Source organism: Cherax quadricarinatus, chromosome 85 (assembly GCF_038502225.1).
Source record: "Cherax quadricarinatus isolate ZL_2023a chromosome 85, ASM3850222v1, whole genome shotgun sequence".
Taxonomy (NCBI): Eukaryota; Metazoa; Arthropoda; class Malacostraca; order Decapoda; family Parastacidae; genus Cherax; species Cherax quadricarinatus.
The window spans coordinates 10,020,768-10,048,504 of NC_091376.1; the positions used below are offsets into that span (position 1 = coordinate 10,020,768).

The following is a 27,737-nucleotide window of genomic DNA, read 5'->3' on the forward strand; positions in this document are numbered from 1 at the left end:
GAAGACAAGGTACAAGAATTAGAAAAATTCAAATACTCAAGTTGGACCAAGGATGCAAAGACCGAGGAAGAGAAAGGGGAGGGAGGGAGGGAAGGGGAAGAACGGATGGAGGGAGGGAGAAGGAAAGAGGGAGGTAGATGAAGGACAGAGGGATGATGGAGAGGTCAGTGGAAAGGTCAAGTACAACCTCACTTATTACCTGACCTTGCGCCATGTATATTCTCCTACCTTACAAAACTTACCTGACCTTATTATAAAAAGCGAAATTTAATTTAACCTAATCCAGCTAGATGTATTTTAGATAAGTTTACAATAAATTAATAAACAAACAAACACAATGAAATATATTTTTCTCGTTAGGTTCAGAAAGATTTTTGCGAAATTACTGTATACACAAATTTTCACTTGTCTTATTCGGCAAGAAGAGCGTTGTTATTTAAGCCAAAATCGCAAGTTATACCTATTCGGCACGACATTATATATATATATATATATATATATATATATATATATATATATATATATATATATATATATATATATATATATATATATATATATATGTCGTGCCGAATATGTAAAACTGGTCAATTAACAAGAACTCATTTAAAATTAAGTCCTTTCTGAAATTTTCTCTTATACATTTAAAGATATATTTTTTCATTAATGTTAATGTAAAAATTTTTAATTTTGCTCTAAAAGAATCTTAGAAAACTTACCTAACCTTATTATAACAAGAACAATTTATTTTAGCCTAACCCAACTAAATATATTTTAGATTTGTTTACAATAATTTAATACTAAACAAACACAGTGAAATATATTTTTTTCGTTAGGTTCAGAATAATTTTGGCGAAATTATTGCATACACAAATTTTCACTTGTCCTATATGGCAAGATGAGCGTTGCTATTTAAGCCAAGATCGCAAGTTCTGCCTATTCGGCACGACATATATATATATATATATATATATATATATATATATATATATATATATATATATATATATATATATATATATATATATATATATTATATATATATATATATATATATATATATATATATATATATATATATATATATATAATCAGGCATGCACTAGATGGCATACAGGCAGTACAGATGGCACTCAGGTGCATAACAGATGGCACTTAGATGCACAGATACAACTCAGATGCACAGCAGATGGCACTGCAGATGGCATTCAGGTTCACACCAGCTGACTCAGTCTTACCTGTCTCAGAGTCCAGGTAACTGGAACCTGAAAAAGATAATTAAGACTTGTTAATGACTCACTCATGACCGTCTGACCCATACGGGTCTGCCACTTGCATATAATAATAATAATGTTATAATAATAATAATAATAATAATAATAATAATAATAATAATAATAATAATAATAATAATAATAATAAAAATAATTCAATCTTCCATTAAGTAAAGGCATATTATAGAGCAAGCTTTCACCCAGGCAACGTTTCGCTCTGGAGCTTCATTATGCCACGATAAATCTCTACACAGAGGGAAACATCGCCTCAATGTTTTTTCTCCATTATTTTCGACAGTACAACATTTAGGCCTATCTTAATTTCCTCCAATATAAAACAATTTCTTAGAATTAAAACAGAGAATTAGTTTCACTAAGCAATCAGAATCTTCAAACACAAATAGTAATCCTAGACTCTGGAACTCAGGCCTATTAGAGGCCGGTAGGCCTATGGTGGTGCTCGTATATTTCTAATGCTCTGCTCACGACTACCATACGTTGATGCACACGTCAGATTTAGTCAGATTAACTTATCTAAGGAACCTTAATGAGGCAGGAGTCAGCAGGTAGCAGGTGATTGTGGGGTTATTGGGGGACCTTAATGAGGCAGAAGCAGTCAGCAGGTAGCAGGTAATTAAGGGGTAGCAGGACCTCAATTACCTGCTGCTCCTACTGCCTCATTAAGGTTCACCTGCTACCAGCTTCTCTCATTAAGGGGTAACAGAGGGACCTTAATGAGAGAGAAGCAGGTAGCAGGTGGTAGGCAATAAAGGGATCACTACCTTTAGGGTTACCTACTAGACGATCAATGAAAGTTAATAAATATAACAGAAAACACACACACACACAGATGAGGATCAGGTAAGACTACAAAGAGACCTGGACAGGCTACAAGCCTGGTCCAGCAACTGCCTCCTTGAATTTAACCCCGCCAAATGCAAAGTCATGAAGATCGGGGAATGGCAAAGAAGACCGCAGACAGAGTACAGGCTAGGTGGCAAAGACTGCAAACCTCACTGATGAAAAAGAATGTTGGGGTGAGTATAACACCGAGCATATCTCCTGAAGCGAACATCAACCAGATAACTGCTGCAGTATATGGGCGCCTGGCAAACCTGAGAATAGCGTTCCCATAATTCAGTAAGGAATCGTTCAAGACTCTGTACATCGTGTACGTCAGGCCCATACTGGAGTATGCAGCACCAGTTTGGAATCCACACCCGGTCAAGCACGTCAAGAAATCAAAGAAAGTGCAAAGGTTTGCAACAAGGCTAGTTCCACAGCTAAGGGGAATGTCCTACGAAGAAAGGTCAAAGGAAATAGGCCTGACGACACTGGAGGACAGGAGGGTTAGGGGAGACATGATAACGACATACAAAATACTGTGAGGAATTGACAAGGTGCACAGAGACAGGATGTTCCAGAGATGGGACACAGAAACAAGGGGCCACAATGGGAAGTTGAAGACTCGGATGAGTCAAAGAGATGTTAGGAAGTATTTCTTTAGTTATAGAGTTGTCAGGAAGTGGAATAGTCTGGCAAGCAATGTACTAGACGCAGGAACCATACATAGTTTTAAGACGAGGTATGATAAAACTCATGAAGTAGGAAGAGGACCTAGTAGCGATCAGTGGAGGCGGGGCCAGGAGCTATGTATCGACCCCTGCAACCACAAATAGGTGAGTACACACACACACACACACACACACACACACACACACACACAGGTTGTTTATACTATTACTGACAGGCAGCGTGGCGTCAGCAGTGTTTGTCATGCAAATTTTAAGGGCGAAGAAGACGCAGAGGAAGATGTATTAGAGGAAGGAGGAGGTTGCGGAAGAGTTGAAGATGATCTGGGTAAAGAAACACTAACCAAGGTGTTGTGGGTAAAGAAACACTAACCAAGGTGTTGTTGGTAAAGAAACACTAACCAAGGTGTTGTTGGTAAAGAAACACTAACCAAGGTGTTGTGGGTAAAGAAACACTAACCAAGGTGTTATTGGTAAAGAAACACTAACCAAGGAGTTGTGGGTAAAGAAACACTAACCAAGGTGTTGTTGGTAAAGAAACACTAACCAAGGTGTTGTTGGTAAAGAAACACTAACCAAGGTGTTGTGGGTAAAGAAACACTAACCAAGGTGTTATTGGTAAAGAAACACTAACCAAGGTGTTGTGGGTAAAGAAACACTAACCAAGGTGTTGTGGGTAAAGAAACACTAACTAAGGTGTTGTGGGTAAAGAAACACTAACCAAGGCGTTGTGGGTAAAGAAACACTAACCAAGGTGTTGTGGGTAAAGAAACACTAACTAAGGTGTTGTGGGTAAAGAAACACTAACCAAGGTGTTGTGGGTAAAGAAACACTAACCAAGGTGTTGTGGGTAAAGAAACACTAACCAAGGTGTTGTGGGTAAAGAAACACTAACCAAGGTGTTGTGGGTAAAGAAACACTAACCAAGGTGTTGCGGGTAAAGAAACACTAACCAAGGTGTTGCGGGTAAAGAAACACTAACCAAGGTGTTGTGGGTAAAGAAACACTAACCAAGGTGTTGCGGGTAAAGAAACACTAACCAAGGTGTTGTGGGTAAAGAAACACTAACCAAGGTGTTGTGGGTAAAGAAACACTAACCAAGGTGTTGTGGGTAAAGAAACACTAACCAAGGTGTTGTGGGTAAAGAAACAAGTTAAGTCTTCCTCACAGCAACAAGTCCAGGGAAGTCGGGTCATTACTGAACAAAAACAAACCTAACTGAGGATATAAGACAGAACATGATTCATACACTCTTGGCTGATCATACGCTCATGGCTGATCATACACTCTTGGCTGATCATACACTCTTGGCTGATCATACACTCTTGGCTGATCATACACTCTTGGCTGATCATACACTCTTGGCTGATCATACACTATTGGCTGATCATACACTCTTGGCTGATCATACGCTCTTGGCTGATCATACACTCTTGGCTGATCATACGCTCTTGGCTGATCATACGCTCATGGCTGATCATACGCTCATGGCTGATCATACGCTCATGGCTGATCATACGCTCTTGGCTGATCATACGCTCATGGCTGATCATACACTCATGGCTGATCATACGCTCATGGCTGATCATACACTCTTGGCTGATCATACGCTCATGGCTGATCATACGCTCTTGGCTGATCATACGCTCATGGCTGATCATACGCTCTTGGCTGATCATACGCTCTTGGCTGATCATACGCTCATGGCTGATCATACGCTCTTGGCTGATCATACGCTCATGGCTGATCATACACTCTTGGCTGATCATACGCTCTTGGCTGATCATACGCTCTTGGCTGATCATACGCTCATGGCTGATCATACGCTCATGCCTGATCATACGCTCTTGGCTGATCATACGCTCATGGCTGATCATACGCTCATGGATGATCATACACTCTTGGCTGATCATACGCTCATGGCTGTTCATACGCTCATGGCTGATCATACGCTCATGGCTGATCATACGCTCATGGCTGATCATACACTCTTGGCTGATCATACGCTCATGGCTGATCATACGCTCTTGGCGGATCATACGCTCATGGCTGATCATACGCTCTTGGCTGATCATACGCTCTTGGCTCATCATACGCTCATGGCTGATCATACACTCTTGGCTGATCATACGCTCATGGCTGATCATACGCTCTTGGCTGATCATACGCTCATGGCTGATCATACGCTCATGGCTGATCATACGCTCTTGGCTGATCATACGCTCATGGATGATCATACGCTCATGGCTGATCATACACTCTTGGCTGATCATACGCTCTTGGCTGATCATACGCTCATGGCTGATCATACGCTCTTGGCTGATCATACGCTAATGGCTGATCATACGCTCATGGCTGATCATACACTCTTGGCTGATCATACGCTCTTGGCTGATCATACGCTCTTGGCTGATCATACGCTCATGGCTGATCATACGCTCTTGGCTGATCATACGCTCATGGCTGATCATACGCTCTTGGCTGATCATATGCTCATGGCTGATCATACGCTCATGGATGATCATACGCTCATGGCTGATCATACGCTCATGGCTGATCATACGCTCATGGCTGATCATACGCTCATGGCTGATCATACGCTCTTGGCTGATCATACGCTCATGGCTGATCATACGCTCTTGGCTGATCATACGCTCATGGCTGATCATACGCTCATGGCTGATCATACGCTCATGGCTGATCATACGCTCATGGATGATCATACGCTCACGGATGATCATACGCTCACGGATGATCATACGCTCATGGCTGATCGTACGCTCATGGCTGATCGTACACTCATGGCTGATCGTACGCTCATGGATGATAATACGCTCATGGCTGATCGTACGCTCATGGATGATCGTACGCTCATGGCTGATCATACGCTCATGGCTAATCATACGCTCATGGATGATCATACGCTCATGGATGATCATACGCTCATGGCTGATCATACGCTCATGGCTGATCATACGCTCATGGATGATCATACGCTCATGACTGATCATACGCTCATAGATGATCATACGCTCATGGCTGATCATACGTTCATGGCTGATCATACGCTCATGGCTGATCATACGCTCATGGCTGATCATACGCTCATGGCTGATCATACGCTCATGGCTGATCATACGCTCATAGCTGATCATACGCTCATAGCTGATCATACGCTCATGGCTGATCATACGCTCATGGCTGATCATACGCTCATGGCTGATCATACGCTCATGGCTGATCATACGCTCATGGCTGATCATACGCTCATGGGTGATCATACGCTCATGGCTGATCATACGCTCATAGCTGATCATACGCTCATGGCTGATCATACGCTCATGGCTGATCATACGCTCATGGCTGATCATACGCTCATGGCTGATCATACGCTCATGGCTGATCATACGCTCATGGATGATCATACGCTCATGGGTGATCATACGCTCATGGGTGATCATACGCTCATGGGTGATCATACGCTCATGGCTGATCATACGCTCATGGCTGATCATACGCTCATAGCTGATCATACGCTCATGGCTGATCATACGCTCATGAATGATCATACACTCATGGCTGATCATACGCTCAAGGATGATCATACGCTCATGGATGATCATACGCTCATGGCTGATCATACGCTCATGGATGATCATACGCTCATGGCTGATCATACGCTCATAGCCGATCATACGCTCATGGCCGATCATACGCTCATGGATGATCATACGGTCATGGCTGATCATACGCTCATGGCTGATCATACGCTCATGGCTGATCATATGCTCATGGCTGATCATACGCTCATGGATGATCATACACTCATGGCTGATCATACGCTCATGGCTGATCATACGCTCATGGATGATCATACACTCATGGCTGATCATACGCTCATGGATGATCATACACTCATGGCTGATCATACGCTCATGGCTGATCATACGCTCATGGATGATCATGCACTCATGGCTGATCATACGCTCATGGCTGATCATACGCTCATGGCTGATCATACGCTCATGGCTGATCATACGCTCATGGCTGATCATACGCTCATGGCTGATCATACGCTCATGGCTGATCATACGCTCATGGCTGATCATACGCTCATGGATGATCATACGCTCATGGCTGATCATGCACTCATGGATGATCATACGCTCATGGATGATCATACGCTCATGGCTGATCATACGCTCATGGCTGATCATACGCTCATGGATGATCATACGTTCATGGCTGATCATATACTTATGGCTGATCATACACTCATGGCTGATCATACGCTCATGGCTGATCATACACTCATGGCTGATCATACGTTCATGGCTGATCATACGCTCATGGCTGATCATACGCTCATGGCTGATCATACGCTCATAGCTGATCATACGCTCATGGCTGATCATACGCTCATGGCTGATCATACGCTCATAGCTGATCATAAGCTCATGGCTGATCATACGCTCATGGATGATCATACGCTCATGGGTGATCATACGCTCATGGGTGATCATACGCTCATGGCTGATCATACGCTCATGGCTGATCATACGCTCATGGCTGATCATACGCTCATAGCTGATCATACGCTCATGGCTGATCATACGCTCATGAATGATCATACACTCATGGCTGATCATACGCTCAAGGATGATCATACGCTCATGGATGATCATACGCTCATGGATGATCATACGCTCATGGATGATCATACGCTCATGGCTGATCATACGCTCATGGATGATCATACGCTCATGGCTGATCATACGCTCATGGCTGATCATACGCTCATGGATGATCATACGGTCATGGATGATCATACGGTCATGGCTGATCATACGCTCATGGCTGATCATACGCTCATGGCTGATCATATGCTCATGGCTGATCATACGCTCATGGATGATCATACACTCATGGCTGATCATACGCTCATGGCTGATCATACGCTCATGGATGATCATACACTCATGGCTGATCATACGCTCATGGATGATCATACACTCATGGCTGATCATACGCTCATGGCTGATCATACGCTCATGGCTGATCATGCACTCATGGCTGATCATACGCTCATGGCTGATCATACGCTCATGGCTGATCATACGCTCATGGATGATCATACGCTCATGGATGATCATACGCTCATGGCTGATCATACGCTCATGGATGATCATACGCTCATGGATGATCATACGCTCATGGATGATCATACACTCATGGCTGATCATACGCTCATGGCTGATCATACGCTCATGGCTGATCATACGCTCATGGCTGATCATGCACTCATGGATGATCATACGCTCATGGATGATCATACGCTCATGGCTGATCATACGCTCATGGCTGATCATACGCTCATGGATGATCATACGCTCATGGCTGATCATACGCTCATGGCTGATCATACACTCATGGCTGATCATACGCTCATGGCTGATCATACGCTCATGGATGATCATACGCTCATGGATGATCATACGCTCATGGATGATCATACGGTCATGGATGATCATACGCTCATGGCTGATCATACACTCATGGCTGATCATACGCTCATGGATGATCATACACTCATGGATGATCATACGCTCATGGATGATCATACGCTCATGGATGATCATACGCTCATGGATGATCATACGCTCATGGATGATCATACGCTCATGGATGATCATACGCTCATGGATGATCATACGCTCATGGCTGATCATACGCTCATGGATGATCATACACTCATGGATGATCATACGCTCATGGATGATCATACGCTCATGTCTGATCATACGCTCATGGATGATCATACGCTCATGGATGATCATACGCTCATGGATGATCATACGCTCATGGCTGATCATACGCTCATGGATGATCATACACTCATGGATGATCATACGCTCATGGCTGATCATACGCTCATGGCTGATCATACGCTCATGGCTGATCATACGCTCATGGCTGATCATACGCTCATGGATGATCATACGCTCATGGATGATCATACACTCATGGATGATCATACGCTCATGGCTGATCATACGCTCATGGATGATCATACGCTCATGGATGATCATACGCTCATGGATGATCATACGCTCATGGATGATCATACGCTCATGGCTGATCATACGCTCATGGCTGATCATACGCTCATGGATGATCATACGCCCATGGCTGATCATACGCTCATGGCTGATCATACGCTCATGGATGATCATACGCTCATGGATGATCATACGCTCATGGATGATCATACGCTCATGGATGATCATACGCTCATGGATGATCATACGCTCATGGCTGATCATACGCTCATGGATGATCATACGCTCATGGATGATCATACGCTCATGGATGATCATACGCTCATGGATGATCATACGCTCATGGCTGATCATACGCTCATGGCTGATCATACGCTCATGGATGATCATACGCTCATGGATGATCATACGCTCATGGATGATCATACGCTCATGGATGATCATACGCTCATGGATGATCATACGCTCATGGATGATCATACACTCATGGATGATCATACGCTCATGGATGATCATACGCTCATGGATGATCATACGCTCATGGATGATCATACGCTCATGGCTGATCATACGCTCATGGCTGATCATACGCTCATGGATGATCATACGCTCATGGATGATCATACGCTCATGGATGATCATACGCTCATGGATGATCATACGCTCATGGCTGATCATACGCTCATGGATGATCATACGCTCATGGATGATCATACGCTCATGGCTGATCATACGCTCATGGATGATCATACGCTCATGGATTCATACGCTCATGGCTGATCATACGCTCATGTCTGATCATACGCTCATGGATGATCATACGCTCATGGCTGATCATACGCTCATGGCTGATCATACGCTCATGGCTGATCATACGCTCATGGCTGATCATACGCTCATGGCTGATCATACGCTCATGGCTGATCATACGCTCATGGCTGATCATACGCTCATGGATGATCATACGCTCATGGCTGATCATACGCTCATGGCTGATCATACGCTCATGGCTGATCATACGCTCATGGCTGATCATACGCTCATGGCTGATCATACGCTCATGGATGATCATACGCTCATGGATGATCATACGCTCATGGATGATCATACGCTCATGGCTGATCATACGCTCATGTCTTCAAGAAATAACGAAAACTTTGCCACTAAGACAACAGGAGAATCCTGTTCTCAAAGCAGACTACTGTAAATACATCTAATTTACAACGTTTTACAAAGGTACGCTGTAAATAGATACCGGTAATCAGGTACATTCCAGGCAGGCCCCATCAGGTATACCGGGATATAACCGTGACGTGTCTTTAGAGTTTTCCTGCCCCCCGCCCCCCGCCCCCCCAGCACCATTCTGTCGTCAAGAAACAAGACAATCAACCTGCAACACTAGCACTGTTATCTTAGCAGCGTCGGCAGACCTACACAGACGTATCCAGTGTTCACCACAGCAGTTCTGCCGATTACATTTTCCAGCTCTTTGAATTTCGTATTTATTTTGCGACCCTCGGTGAGCGTAGAATACTGCTGCTGCTACAAAGGCACGCCATCTTATTTTACAAAGGCACACCATCTTATTTTACAAAGGCACACCATCTTATTTTATAAAGGCACGCCATCTTATTTTATAAAGGCACGCCATCTTATTTTACAAAGGCACACCATCTTATTTTATAAAGGCACGCCATCTTATTTTACAAAGGCACACCATCTTATTTTACAAAGGCACGCCATCTTATTTTACAAAGGCACGCCATCTTATTTTATAAAGGCACGCCATCTTATTTTACAAAGGCACACCATCTTATTTTATAAAGGCACGCCATCTTATTTTATAAAGGCACGCCATCTTATTTTACAAAGGCACACCATCTTATTTTATAAAGGCACGCCATCTTATTTTACAAAGGCACACCATCTTATTTTACAAAGGCACGACATCTTATTTTACAAAGGCACGCCATCTTATTTTATAAAGGCACGCCATCTTATTTTACAAAGGCACACCATCTTATTTTACAAAGGCACACCATCTTATTTTATAAAGGCACGCCATCTTATTTTATAAAGGCACGCCATCTTATTTTACAAAGGCACACCATCTTATTTTATAAAGGCACGCCATCTTATTTTACAAAGGCACACCATCTTATTTTACAAAGGCACGCCATCTTATTTTACAAAGGCACGCCATCTTATTTTATAAAGGCACGCCATCTTATTTTACAAAGGCACACCATCTTATTTTACAAAGGCACACCATCTTATTTTATAAAGGCACGCCATCTTATTTTATAAAGGCACGCCATCTTATTTTACAAAGGCACGCCATCTTATTTTACAAAGGCACGCCATCTTATTTTATAAAGGCACGCCATCTTATTTTATAAAGGCACACCATCTTATTTTATAAAGGCACACCATCTTATTTTATAAAGGCACGCCATCTTATTTTACAAAGGCACACCATCTTATTTTATAAAGGCACACTTGAAATAAATCTAATTTACCCTGTTTTACAAAGGCACACTGTAAATGCCCTTATTTTATCCTGTTTTACAGAGGCACACCACTTTAAATGCATCTGTTTTATAGGGCACTGTAAATGCCTTTAATTTATCCTCTTTTACAAAGTCACACTGTAAATATATCTAATTTACACTTTACAAAGACACTGTAAGTACGTCTAATTTACACTGTTTTACAAAGGCACACTGTAAATAAATTTACACTATTTTACAAAGGCGCACGGTAAGTGCATTAGCAGTTGCTGGGGTTTTTACAAATTCACAAAAAAAAAGTACGCAGGTCAAGTGAGACAAATTGAAGTTAAATGCTGATGAGCCGGGCTGTGGTGCAGGCGATGGACTGTGTGCGGCTAGCACCAACAGTCTCACTAATCAAGATTGAAAAAATATTCAAAATATGCTTTAAAACAGTAAAATAAATGATATAAAAAAATTCGAAAATGCTCGAGAAAGCTCAAAATTTTTGAAAAAAAAGAAATCAAAAAATTAACAAAGGTCGCAAAAATGTTTGCGACCTTTATAGATTTTAGCAAGATTTAAACTTTACAAAATTGAACATAATAAAAAAATGCTTAAAATACTAAAAAAAAATGCTTAATGCTAAAAAAATGCTTAAAAATACTAAAGAAATTATTAAAAATATGCTTAAAAACACTAGAAAATGTTAAAAATATGCTTAAAAATCCTCAAAATATGCCTAAATATACTAAAAAATATGTTTGAAAACAGTAAAAAAAAATAAAAAATGGAAAATGTTTGAAAAAAAAATTGAAAAAAGTCGAAAAAATTGCCAAAATCTTTCAAAATTTCGTGGGATTTTTATGGATTTCATCATCATTTAAACGTTAGAGAATTAGCATTTAGAGAGTGAAGGAGGGAGCGAGATTAAGGTTAAGAATTTCAGTAATAAGAAGGCGGTGTGTGAGGGAGACGGGCGGAGACCAGATGATGACTCCAAGATAACTAACACTGCTATGAACATTACTCTCTCTCTCTCCTGTGTGTCTGGCAACACTTTCAACACTTGCCGAAAAAACGAATTGATATGCATGAGTAACTAGATGGGAGAGGTGTGTATATCTAAGTACGGTGGTTTTGTGTGTGTGTGTACTCACCTATTTGTACTCACCTATTTGTGGTTGCAGGGGTCGAGTCACAGCTCCTGGCCCCGCCTCTTCGCTGATTGCTACTAGGTCCTCTCTCTCCCTGCCCCATGAGCTCTATCATACCTCGCCTTAAAACTATGTATGGTTCCTGCCTCCACCACATCACTTTCTAGGCTATTCCATGGCCTGACTACTCTATGACTGAAGAAATACTTCCTAACATCCCTTTGATTCATCTGAGTCTTCAACTTCCAATTGTGACCTCTTGTGTCTGTGTCCCATCTCTGGAACATCCCGTCTTTGTCCACCTCGTCTATTCCGCGCAGTATTTTATATGTCGTTATCATGTCTCCCCTGACCCTCCTGGCCTCCAGTGTCGTCAGGCCGATTTCCCTCAACCTTTCTTCATAGGACAATCCCCGTAGCTCTGGGACTAGTCTTGTTGCAAACCTTTGCACTTTCTCTAATTTCTTGACGTGCTTGACTAGGTGTGGATTCCAAACTGGTGCTGCATACTCCAGTATGGGCCTGACATAGATGGTGTACAGAGTCTTAAACGAATCCTTACTGAGGTATCGGAACGCTATCCGTAGGTTTGCCAGGCGCCCGTATGCTGTGTGTGTGTGTGTGTGTGTGTGTGTGTGTGTGTATGTGTGTGTGTGTGTGTGTGTGTGTGTGTGTGTGTGTGTGTGTGTGTGTGTGTGTGTGTGTGTGTGTATGTGTGTGTGTGTATGTGTGTGTGTATGTGTGTGTGTTTGTGTGTGTGTGTGTGTGTGTATTTGTTAGTGTGTTCACTAAAACCCGCGTTTAGGAGGGGAACCGTATGACAATGTTTCGGTCCATTCTGGACCGCTGTCAAGCCACAACTAAGACGAGATTAGCAGAAAAGATCGGACCATTTGCAAAGTGGTCTCATATCTCCTTGAGTCGTCTTGCTCTGTTCTCCATTCTATCAAGAAGTCGAAGATGAGGGCAGGCAATCCAAGGAAGTGGAGCATAATCAAGGTGTGGGTGTACTCGTGCCTCGTACAGAGTCTTGCAGCCTCTACTGTCAAGCAGATATGAGATACGTCTAAGTGCTGTAAGATTTCTGGACGCTTTGTTTGCAAGATTTACAACGTGGTTTTTCATAGTCAGTTTGGAATCAAATTTTACCCAAAAGATATCAACCTCATCCAAGGTTCTGTCACTCTCCCATTTATTCATACCACTGCTCCAGCATTACCATCATGGCGCCTAGACCATCACCATTTGTATTTTCTCAGAAGCAAATGTGACATGTCATCGTTTTCCTCAGGCTGATGTAGTTATTAGTAGGTGATTGATGTAACTTTGAGCAGCTGGCATTTCCTGTCTGTCTGTCTTTCTCACTCTTCCAGGCTCGTGCCAGCATCTACACACACACACACACACACACACACACACACACACACACACACACACACACACACACACACACACACACACACGCAACACACACACACACGCAACACACACACACGCAACACACACACAAACACACACAGGCACTTAACACTGGGAGTGCCAACATAACTCACCAGTGCCACAATAATATAAGAGCCAACGTCAAGCATCACCGACAAAAACTCCAGATGTTTTGATCATTATTTTTACATGGTCGAAAAGTGCACACGAAGAAGTCTTTTAGTATAATACAACAGTCATACAACAGAAAAATACAATTGCATAATACAACAGAATAATACTGCAGCATAATACAAGTCATACAACAGAATAATACAACAGCATAATACAACAGTCATACAGCAAAATAATACAACGGTCACACAGCAGAATAATACAAGTCATACAGCAGAATAATACAACAGTCATACAGCAGAATAATACAACAGTCATACAGCAGAATAATACAACAGTCATACAGCAGAATAATACAACAGTCACACAGCAGAATAATACAAGTCATACAGCAGAATAATACAACAGTCATACAGCAGAATAATACAACAGTCATACAGCAGAATAATACAACAGTCATACAGCAGAATAATACAACAGTCATACAGCAGAATAATACAACAGTCATACAGCAGAATAATACAACAGTCATACAGCAGAATAATATAACAGTCATACAGCAGAATAATACAACAGTCATACAGCAGAATAATACAACAGTCATACAGCAGAATAATACAACAGTCATACAGCAGAATAATACAACAGTCACACAGCAGAATAATACAACAGTCATACAGCAGAATAATACAACAGTCATACAGCAGAATAATACAACAGTCACACAGCAGAATAATACAACAGTCATACAGCAGAATAATACAACAGTCATACAGTAGAATAATACAACAGTCATACAGCAGAATAATACAACAGTCATGCAGCAGAATAATACAACAGTCATACAGCAGAATAATACAACAGTCACACAGCAGAATAATACAACAGTCACACAGCAGAATAATACAACAGTCATACAGCAGAATAATACAACAGTCATACAGTAGAATAATACAACAGTCATACAGCAGAATAATACAACAGTCATGCAGCAGAATAATACAACAGTCATACAGCAGAATAATACAACAGTCACACAGCAGAATAATACAACAGTCACACAGCAGAATAATACAACAGTCATACAGCAGAATAATACAACAGTCATACAGTAGAATAATACAACAGTCATACAGCAGAATAATACAACAGTCATACAGCAGATTAATACAACAGTCATACAGCAGAATAATACAACAGTCATAAAGCAGTCACACAATAGACTTATACAACAGCATAATACAAAAAGTATACAACAAAATACAAACGTCTCACACAGCAGAATAGAGATACATCGTCACTTTATCCCTTTCCCACACCTTTCCTACGAGGCGTGTTCGAAACGTTGTAGTCCTATTTCTGTTTCACAGATCAATAGCGAACTAAGACGTCGTATTAGTGAACTACGACGTTGTATTAGCGAACTAAGAGGATGGATTAAAGAACTAGGAGGATCGGTTAACGAACAAAGAGGATCGGTTAACGAACAAAGAGGATCGGTTAACAAAGAGGATTGGTTAACAAAGAGGATCGGTTAACGAACAAAGAGGATCAGTTAACGAACAAAGAGGATCGGTTAACGAACAAAGAGGATTGGTTAACGAACTAAGAGGATCGGTTAACGAACAAAGAGGCTAGGTTAATGAACAAAGAGGATCGGTTAACGAACAAAGAGGATCGGTTAACGAATTAAGAGGACGGATTAATGAACTAAGAGGTTGTATTAATTAATAAGAAGAGCAAGAAAGGTACCGGGAAACGAGCCTTGAATTAGCAGGAGACTTCGTTATTATTATTACTTGGCACCTACTGCCCTGTCTCGTCACTGTCACAGTGACATGTAGTGAGTCAGTGCCACAGTGACCTGTAGTGTGAGTCAATGCCACATGACAACACACTCCTCCCAGCTCAGGCTAACGCATCTGAACACTATATGTGACCCGTCCTGTGTGATGGAATGTGACAGTGAAACACCAGCCTGGTCTGGGACCGGGCCACAGGTCCTAGACCAGGCCTCCCTGTTCATGGGCTGATCAACTAGGCTGTGGTGCTAGCCGCACGAGTTTAACATCCACGCAACAGCCTGGCTGATCAGGAACTAACCTAAATAATTTATCCAGTTCCCTTTTGAAAACTGCCAGAAGAACGTTGGCAATTTCCCCTATACATAAAGTGAGGGTGTTGAAGAGTCTTGGTGCCATTACACTTATTATCTTTTACCGTACTCATAGCACCCCTGCTTTTGGAACCAAGAATTTTCAAGGTGTCCCGTGACCTGGTAGGCAACACTCGCCTCACACAATGAGTGTCTGTGGTTTGATCCCCGGCAAGGGTGGAAACATTGGACATGTTTCCTTAAGACATCTACTGTCCCTTTTCACCTATAAGTAAAATAGTTACCTGGGTGTTAGTCGACTGGTGTTGACCCTGGTGTTGTCCCTGGTTACGCTCTGCATAACCAGGGACTTTCTATATATTATGTCACTGATGTCAGCTATGGTCTGTATTAAGTTGTATCATGTAATTGTAGAAATAAAGATTATTATTATTATTATTATTATTATTATTATTATGCAGGGAGCACATTTCAAGGGACTACAAGCATCCCCATTAATTTAGGTGCCTGACTGAGTTTATATAAGCACTGAAGATTTCCCGTACACTCTTCAGTAATGCAGTTTACCTGCCTTCAGATGACTTATATCTTACAACAGTAATCCATCCTAGAGAGATCAAGTTGGCATCTCTTGTTATGAACATTTTAGTTATCCACTATTATTACCCTTGAGACAGTGATAATGATACTGTTGTTATCCATGACTGTGACATTCTCTTACATTATCACTGCATTATCTTCCGCTCTACCGAGTGCTGTAACTTATACTTTGCTCAAATCTTTATTTTCTCAATGTTTCTATAGCCGGGTTACTGATATTTGTCCTCACTGAACATCACACTGTTTTCTGTAGCACACTGAAGATTTTTTTTTTATTTGCTGTGTCCTCAGTGGATGACACTCATGTAAATTCTAGTATCGTTTGCAAAGGTTAAGCTGCTATGACATGTCAATGTTGGATATGAGACAGAGAATTCAGGCGAGTACTGTCTTGGGATCAGAACGTTTTTATTGTTGTAACCTCTGATTTAACTCTGTTTACTGTTATTCTTTGCGTTCTGTTTTTTTTAATGCATAAATCCATTTGCTAACTTTTAAAGTTACTCCTTTTGCAGTGCGATCATCCAAGACCGTGTTATACTGGTCTAGTAGTTGTAAGAGGCAGGGACGACCATCCAAGACCATGTTGTAGTGGTCTAGTAGTTGTAAGAGGCAGGGGCGACTATCCAAGACCATGTTGTAGTGGTCTAGTAGTTGTAAGAGGCAGGGGCGACCATCCAAGACCATGTTGTAGTGGTCTAGTAGTTGTAAGAGGCAGGGGCGACTATCCAAGACCATGTTGTAGTGGTCTAGTAGTTGTAAGAGGCAGGGGCGACCATCCAAGACCATGTTGTAGTGGTCTAGTAGTTGTAAGAGGCAGGGACGACCATCCAAGACCATGTTGTAGTGGTCTAGTAGTTGTAAGAGGCAGGGGCGACTATCCAAGACCATGTTGTAGTGGTCTAGTAGTTGTAAGAAGCAGGGACGACCATCCAAGACCATGTTGTAGTGGTCTAGTAGTTGTAAGAGGCAGGGGCGACTATCCAAGACCATGTTGTAGTGGTCTAGTAGTTGTAAGAGGCAGGGGCGACCATCCAAGACCATGTTGTAGTGGTCTAGTAGTTGTAAGAGGCAGGGGCGACCATCCAAGACCATGTTGTAGTGGTCTAGTAGTTGTAAGAGGCAGGGGCGACTATCCAAGACCATGTTATTATGATCCAGTAGTTGTGAGACAGGAGAAACCATCCAAGACCATGTTATGATGGTTCAGTAGTTATAAGAGGCAGGGACGACCATCCCAAACCATGACATAAAAGTCCAGTAGTTATGAGGGGCAGGAGCGACCATATAGGCCCATGGCATCATGATCCAATAGTTGTAAGAGGCAGGAGCGACCATATAGGCCCATGGCATCATGATCCAATAGTTGTAAGAGGCAGGAGCGACCATATAGGCCCATAGCATCATGATCCAATAGTTGTAAGAGGCAGGAGCGACCATATAGGCCCATGGCATCATGATCCAATAGTTGTAAGAGGCAGGAGCGACCATATAGGCCCATGGCATCATGATCCAATAGTTGTAAGAGGCAGGAGCGACCATATAGGCCCATGGCATCATGATCCAATAGTTGTAAGAGGCAGGAGCGACCATATAGGCCCATGGCATCATGATCCAATAGTTGTAAGAGGCAGGAGCGACCATATAGGCCCATGGCATCATGATCCAATAGTTGTAAGAGGCAGGAGCGACCATATAGGCCCATGGCATCATGATCCAATAGTTGTAAGAGGCAGGAGCGACCATATAGGCCCATGGCATCATGATCCAATAGTTGTAAGAGGCAGGAGCGACCATATAGGCCCATGGCATCATGATCCAATAGTTGTAAGAGGCAGGAGCGACCATATAGGACCATGTCATTATGGTCCAGTAGTTGTAAGAGGCAAGAGCGACCATACAAGACCATGTCATCATGATCCAGTAGTTGTGAGAGGCAGGAGCGACCATATAGGACCATGTCATTATGGTCCAGTAGTTGTAAGAGGCAAGAGCGACCATACAGGACCATGTCATCATGATCCAGCAGTTGTGAGAGGCAGGAGCGACCATACAGGACCATGTCATCATGATCCAGTAGTTGTGAGAGGCAGGAGCGACCATACAGGACCATGTCATCATGATCCAGTAGTTGTGAGAGGCAGGAGCGACCATACAGGACCATGTCATCATGATCCAGTAGTTGTGAGAGGCAGGAGCGACCATACAGGACCATGTCATCATGATCCAGTAGTTGTGAGAGGCAGGAGCGACCATACAGGACCATGTCATCATGATCCAGTAGTTGTGAGAGGCAGGAGCGACCATACAGGACCATGTCATCATGATCCAGTAGTTGTGAGAGGCAGGAGCGACCATACAGGACCATGTCATCATGATCCAGCAGTTGTGAGAGGCAGGAGCGACCTGTGCTAAACCCATGCTGCCCTGGGTTGTGCTACTGCTCTGAATCCAAATAGCTCGTGATTTTGCTTCTTAAAACTCAGTCAAGATTTTAATAATGTGAGACGTCAGTGCTATCTCTCAAACAGGTATAACCTGATTTGATATTTGTTCGTTGTCACCTTTGTAGAGTTATGTCTCTTTATGATGACTACTATGTCCAGAGTCCATCTCCAGAAAATACTTTTGGCGTTTCACAGGGGATTCTTGCATTTGTTGAACATAATTTGACGATCCTGGGCATGGGGAAGCGTGCATGGGCATGGCATCTATGCCTTCATCGAAATCGAGAGGAGCCAGACTTATGTCGGAAATTTTGGAGATGTCGGCAGAATTCCAAGTAACCTTCAAGAAAAAGATAATTGGTACCGTCCATCTGAAGACTGATTAATGGCTCAGTGAACACAAGTCATACTGAGACTTCAGTATTTCACTAATACCTTTGTTGTGATGAGCCTAATACTAGATGAGTTTCTTATTTTCACCTGAATTTTGCGTATGAGATATGGTATTTTGGATTTTGTTCAGTTTCAGTGATGCTTTATTTTACTTTCATCTCTCCTGGTCTCTCTATGATTTAAAAACTTTTCTATTTCTCTAACCAGTGTTTCCATCCTTCCAATTTTCGGAGCCTAGCCTATGGCCGGGCTCCGAGAGTAGCAAGGCTCTCGAAACTCATCATTGGTAGTACTGCGATTCTTAGTCTTCACCTGAAGAGGCAGGAAATCTAACACGCATCTCTGTTTTCTTAATTACAGGTGTACCGAACTTAGTTCTAGTGTTCTGGCTGCAACATCAGCTTGGGAACCTTGTTGCTCACTCGAAGGTTGCAACTCTCGCTGGGTTTGATTGGTGTCGTGGGTACGGGAGTAAATTCTTGGGTAGCTTTGGGTAGTGGTGGTTTTGATAAGAATCTGCCTTGTACAGCCCAGTAGGCCTTCTATAGTGCTCGTCCATTATGTTCTTACATTGCAGTATCGTCAACAGAGGGTGTCACGGTGCCATGATATACATCTGAGTGTGTAGGCGAAACGTTTCGAAATAAAGATACCCAAAGAATTTGTTGAACATCAAAATGGTATACAATACCGACAGGTTGGTAGGTAAGACACATAGGCAACAGTTAGGCAACTTTATTCCGAAACGTTTCGCCTACTGTGTAGGCGAAACGTTTGGGAATAAAGTTGCCTAACTGTTGCCTATGTGTCTTACCTACCAAAGAATTTGTTAATATAGAGGCCTCTTGAACATAAGGTAATCCTCTTGAAACACAGATTAAGATCAATGTTGCTCATACTGTCTTCTCAGAATATTTGACCAAGTTCATGCATTATTAGATGTCAGTCGATATTTTTATTGTCGATATTAAAATTTGTTCAAAGTATCTTAACGTTTTGTGTTTTGCTGCACGAAGAGTGTACACAGAGCTGAACATCACTTAGGTTGTGGTCAGAGTGTGCTGACCTGAACATTAATTAGGTTGTGGTCAGAGTGTACACAGAGCTGAACATCACTTAGGTTGTGGTCAGAGTGTGCTGACCTGAACATTAATTAGGTTGTGGTCAGAGTGTACACAGAGCTGAACATCACTTAGGTTGTGGTCAGAGTGTGCTGACCTGAACATTAATTAGGTTGTGGTCAGAGTGTACACAGAGCTGAACATCAATTAGGTTGTGGTCAGAGTGTGCTGACCTGAACATTAATTAGGTTGTGGTCAGAGTGTACACAGAGCTGAACATCACTTAGGTTGTGGTCAGAGTGTGCTGACCTGAACATTAATTAGGTTGTGGTCAGAGTGTACACAGAGCTGAACATCACTTAGGTTGTGGTCAGAGTGTGCTGACCTGAACATTAATTAGGTTGTGGTCAGAGTGTACACAGAGCTGAACATCAATTAGGTTGTGGTCAGGGTGTGCTGACCTGAACATCAATTAGGTTGTGGTCAGAGTGTACACAGAGCTGAACATCACTTAGGTTGTGGTCAGAGTGTGCTGACCTGAACATCAATTAGGTTGTGGTCAGAGTGTACACAGAGCTGAACATCAATTAGGTTGTGGTCAGGGTGTGCTGACCTGAACATCACTTAGGTTGTGGTCAGAGTGTACACAGAGCTGAACATCACTTAGGTTGTGGTCAGAGTGTGCTGACCTGAACATTAATTAGGTTGTGGTCAGAGTGTACACAGAGCTGAACATCACTTAGGTTGTGGTCAGAGTGTGCTGACCTGAACATCAATTAGGTTGTGGTCAGAGTGTACACAGAGCTGAACATCAATTAGGTTGTGGTCAGAGTGTGCTGATCTGAACATCAATTAGGTTGTGGTCAGAGTGTACACAGAGCTGAACATCAATTAGGTTGTGGTCAGAGTGTGCTGACCTGAACATCAATTAGGTTGTGGTCAGAGTGTGCTGACCTGAACATCAATTAGGTTGTGGTCAGAGTGTGCTGACCTGAACATCAATTAGGTTGTGGTCAGAGTGTGCTGACCTGAACATCAATTAGGTTGTGGTCAGAGTGTGCTGACCTGAACATGTAAAGTCAAGGGTATTTTTTAGTGAGGTCGATCCCACTTCTCTCAGACTTAAGAGAAATTTAAGAAAGAATTCCAGTAACTCACTTGTGTGACTGTTCATCCGAACAGTTCCAAGAGACTGTCTTTGATACCATAATTTTTAAAGGGGTGGAAGGGTAAGCCAGTGGAAGGTCTCGGTCAGATGACCAAAAGCTCCAGCTGTGGGTCATCATATGAATAAGACCCGCGTCAGGAAACTGAAAATTTTTTTTGAGAGATTTAATTTTTCAATAACTGGATTTAAAAACTGTTGGGGAGTTCATATATATAAGAACAACCATGATTTTCAAGTTTTACTGCCAAGACTTCGACTACATCATTTGTGGTAGTGAGTAGACCCAACAGCCTGAGTGACTAGGCCTACAAACAGGGGGGCCTAGTCTGAGAGTAGGCAAAATGAGTAACAATAACCAAAACAATCTACAGATGACGTTAAAGAATATTTACGCAAATCTAATACGCTGTTTACAGTTAAGGTACAACAGAATCATGAAAATCCGCTCTTAGCTGACGGAGGCTCGAGCTCACAATGGTAGCACTAAATTCAATAAAGATAATGGTTAATAAAATATTTATATAATGTCAAAGCATTGGTGTTTGTGTTGGACTGGTGGTCAGCGGCAGCAACAGCCTGGTTTATCAGGCATTCAGTGGTTAAAGCCAGGCGTCAGGTCTAGCTGTCAGAGTAGCAGAACTCTGGAAACAGGTCAGAGGAAGGTCATGCCAGGCTGACTCACACATCAACAAACACACAACATGGAATGCTTAGGTAAAGTGACGCTGAATTATTCAGTTAGGAGACCAAGGGGAAAATTAGGAAGAGGCGGGAGTGAGTCAGTCTGGGCACTATCACCACTACTAACACCACCACCACTATCACCACTACTAACACCACCACCACTATCACCACTACTAACACCACCACCACTATCACCACTAATAACACCACCACCACTATCACCACTACTAACACCACCACCACTATCACCACTACTAACACCACCACCACTAGTGCTACCACACACCACTACTAACACCACCACCACTAGAGCTACTACCACAACTATCACCACTACTAACACCACCACTATCACCACTACTAACACCATCACCACTAGTGCTACCACCACCACTATCACCACTACTAACACCACCACTAGTGCTACCACCACCACTATCACCACTACTAACACCACCACCACTAGTGCTACCACCACCACTAGTGCTACCACTACCACTAACACCACCACCACTAGTGCTACCACCACCACCACTATCACCACTACTAATACCACCACCACTAGTGCTACCAGCACCACTATCACCACTACTAACACCACCACTATCACCACTAATAACACCACCACCACTAGTGCTAACACCATCACTAGTGCTACCACCACTATTGCTACCATTAATGCCACTACTAGTGCTACCACTAATGCCACCACCACTAGTGGTCACCACTAGTGCCAACACCAGCACTGCCACCACTAGTGACACCAACACTAGTGCCATCACCACCACCAACAGTGCTACCATCACCACTAGTGTTACCATCACTACTAGTGCTACCACCACTAGTGTTACCATCACTAGTGTTACCATCACCACTAGTGTTACCATCACCACTAGTGTTACCATCACCACTAGTGCCACCACCACTAGTGTTACCATCACCACTAGTGCCACCACTAGTGCTACCATCACCACTAGTGCCACCACCACTAGTGTTACCATCATCACTAGTGCCACCACCACTAGTGTTACCATCATCACTAGTGCCACCACCACTAGTGTTACCATCACCACTAGTGCCACCACCACTAGTGTTACCATCACCACTAGTGCCACCACCACTAGTGTTACCATCACCACTAGTGCCACCACCACTAGTGTTACCATCATCACTAGTGCCACCACCACTAGTGTTACCATCACCACTAGTGCCACCACCACTAGTGTTACCACCAACACTAGTGCCACCACCACTAGTGTTACCATCACCACTAGTGCCACCACCACTAGCGTTACCATCACCACTAGTGCCACCACCACTAGTGTTACCACCAACACTAGTGCCACCACCACTAGTGTTACCATCACCACTAGTGCCACCACCACTAGCGTTACCATCACCACTAGTGCCACCACCACTAGTGTTACCATCATCACTAGTGCCACCACCACTAGTGTTACCATCACCACTAGTGCCACCACCACTAGTGTTACCACCAACACTAGTGCCACCACCACTAGTGTTACCATCACCACTAGTGCCACCACCACTAGCGTTACCATCACCACTAGTGCCACCACCACTAGTGTTACCACCAACACTAGTGCCACCACCACTAGTGTTACCATCACCACTAGTGCCACCACCACTAGCGTTACCATCACCACTAGTGCCACCACCACTGAAGCTACTACCATCTCTAACTCTAGATCAGGCCCCAGAGCTGGAGCCTGACTCTCACAAAGAAAGAAGGCAAATGAATGGAATAAATAAGAATTTCAGTAATGACACTGAAGATGTTTCGGTCCCTGAACTTTGATCACTTCAAACATGTCCGCAGATCGAAATGTCTTCAATAAAAGAGTCCATTTCTCTCTCAAACACAACACCCCAGCAGTATACAAACAACACACCAGCAGTATACAAACACACCAGCAGTATACAAACACACCAGCAGTATACAAACACACCAGCAGTATACAAACAACACACCAGCAGTATACAAACAACACACCAGCAGTATACAAACACCACACCAGCAGTATACAAACAACACACCAGCAGTATACAAACACCACACCAGCAGTATACAAACAACACACCAGCAGTATACAAACAACACACTAGCAGTATACAAACAACACACCAGCAGTATACAAACACCACACCAGCAGTATACAAACAACACACCAGCAGTATACAAACACCACACCAGCAGTATACAAACAACACACCAGCAGTATACAAACAACACACCAGCAGTATACAAACAACACACCAGCAGTATACAAACAACACACCGGCATTATACAAACACAACACACTAGCAGTATACAAACAACACACCAGCAGTATACAAACACAACACACTAGCAGTATACAAACAACACACCAGCAGTATACAAACACAACACACCAGCAGTATACAAACACCACACCAGCAGTATACAAACACAACACACTAGCAGTATACAAACAACACACCAGCAGTATACAAACACCACACCAGCAGTATACAAACACAACACACTAGCAGTATACAAACAACACACCAGCAGTATACAAACACAACACACCAGCAGTATACAAACACAACACACCAGCAGTATACAAACACAACACACCAGCAGTATACAAACAACACACCAGCAGTATACAAACACAACACACCAGCAGTATACAAACAACACACCAGCAGTATACAAACAACACACCAGCAGTATACAAACACAACACACCAGCAGTATACAAACAACACACCAGCAGTATACAAACAACACACTAGCAGTATACAAACAACACAACAGCAGTATACAAACACAACACACTAGCAGTATACAAACACAACACAACAGCAGTATACAAACACAACACACTAGCAGTATACAAACACAACACACCAGCAGTATACAAACACAACACACCAGCAGTATACAAACAACACACCAGCAGTATACAAACAACACACCAGCAGTATACAAACACACCAGCAGTATACAAACAACACACCAGCAGTATACAAACACACCAGCAGTATACAAACAACACACCAGCAGTATACAAACACACCAGCAGTATACAAACAACACACCAGCAGTATACAAACAACACACCAGCAGTATACAAACAACACACCAGCAGTATACAAACAACACACCAGCAGTATACAAACAACACACCAGCAGTATACAAACAACACACCAGCAGTATACAAACAACACACCAGCAGTATACAAACAACACACCAGCAGTATACAAACAACACACCGGCAGTATACAAACACAACACACTAGCAGTGTACAAACAACACACCAGCAGTATACAAACACAACACACTAGCAGTATACAAACAACACACCAGCAGTGTACAAACAACACACCAGCAGTATACAAACACAACACACTAGCAGTATACAAACAACACACCAGCAGTATACAAACACAACACACTAGCAGTATACAAACAACACACCAGCAGTGTACAAACAACACACCGGCAGTATACAAACACAACACACCAGCAGTATACAAACAACACACCAGCAGTATACAAACAACGCACCAGCAGTGTACAAACAACACACCAGCAGTGTACAAACAACACACCAGCAGTATACAAACACAACACACCAGCAGTATACAAACAACACACCAGCAGTATACAAACAACGCACCAGCAGTGTACAAACAACACACCAGCAGTGTACAAACAACACACCAGCAGTATACAAACACAACACACAAGCAGTATACAAACAACACACCAGCAGTATACAAACACACCAGGAGTATACAAACAACACACCGGCAGTATACAAACACACCAGGAGTATACAAACAACACACCGGCAGTATACAAACACACCAGGAGTATACAAACAACACACCAGCAGTATACAAAGAACACACCAGCAGTATACAAACAACACACCAGCAGTATACAAACAACACACCAGCAGTATACAAACACACCAGGAGTATACAAACAACACACCAGCAGTATACAAACACACCAGGAGTATACAAACAACACCCCGGCAGTATACAAACACAACACACAAGCAGTATACAAACAACACACCAGGAGTATACAAACACACCAGGAGTATACAAACAACAGACCAGCAGTATACAAACACACCAGGAGTATACAAACAACACACCAGGAGTATACAAACAACACACCGGCAGTATACAAACACAACACACAAGCAGTATACAAACAACACACCAGCAGTATACAAACACACCAGGAGTATACAAACAACACACTAGCAGTATACAAACACAACACACCAGCAGTATACAAACAACACACTAGCAGTATACAAACAACACACCAGCAGTATACAAACACAACACACCAGCAGTATACAAACAACACACCAGCAGTATACAAACAACACACCAGGAGTATACAAACAACACACCAGCAGTATACAAACACACCAGGAGTATACAAACAACACACCAGGAGTATACAAACACAACACACCAGCAGTATACAAACACAACACACCAGGAGTATACAAACACAACACACCAGCAGTATACAAACACAACACACCAGCAGTATACAAACAACACACTAGCAGTATACAAACACAACACACCAGCAGTATACAAACAACACACCAGCAGTATACAAACACAACACACCAGCAGTATACAAACAACACACCAGCAGTATACAAACAACACACCAGCAGTATACAAACTACACACCAGCAGTATACAAACAACACACCAGGAGTATACAAACAACACACCAGCAGTATACAAACACAACACACTAGCAGTATACAAACACAACACACTAGCAGTATACAAACACAACACACTAGCAGTATACAAACACAACACACCAGCAGTATACAAACACAACACACCAGCAGTATACAAACTACACACCAGCAGTATACAAACACAACACACCAGCAGTATACAAACACAACACACCAGCAGTATACAAACTACACACCAGCAGTATACAAACACAACACACTAGCAGTATACAAACACAACACACCAGCAGTATACAAACTACACACCAGCAGTATACAAACTACACACCAGCAGTATACAAACACAACACACCAGCAGTATACAAACACAACACACCAGCAGTATACAAATACAACACACCAGCAGTATACAAACTACACACCAGCAGTATACAAACACAACACACTAGCAGTA

General features: G+C 42.7%; 1 protein-coding gene across 3 annotated transcripts in view; it reads right to left on the minus strand.

The window, feature by feature from the left end:
* LOC128703154 (A disintegrin and metalloproteinase with thrombospondin motifs 9) overlaps window positions 1-27,737 on the minus strand; it is a 1,205,378-nt gene that overhangs the window by 467,446 nt on the left and 710,195 nt on the right. For all 3 annotated transcript variants that reach the window (XM_070103358.1, XM_070103357.1, XM_070103356.1), the window contains exon 4: window positions 1,239-1,265. In XM_070103358.1, the coding sequence (XP_069959459.1) occupies window positions 1,239-1,265 (27 nt within the window). The remainder of the gene's footprint in view (window positions 1-1,238; window positions 1,266-27,737) is intronic.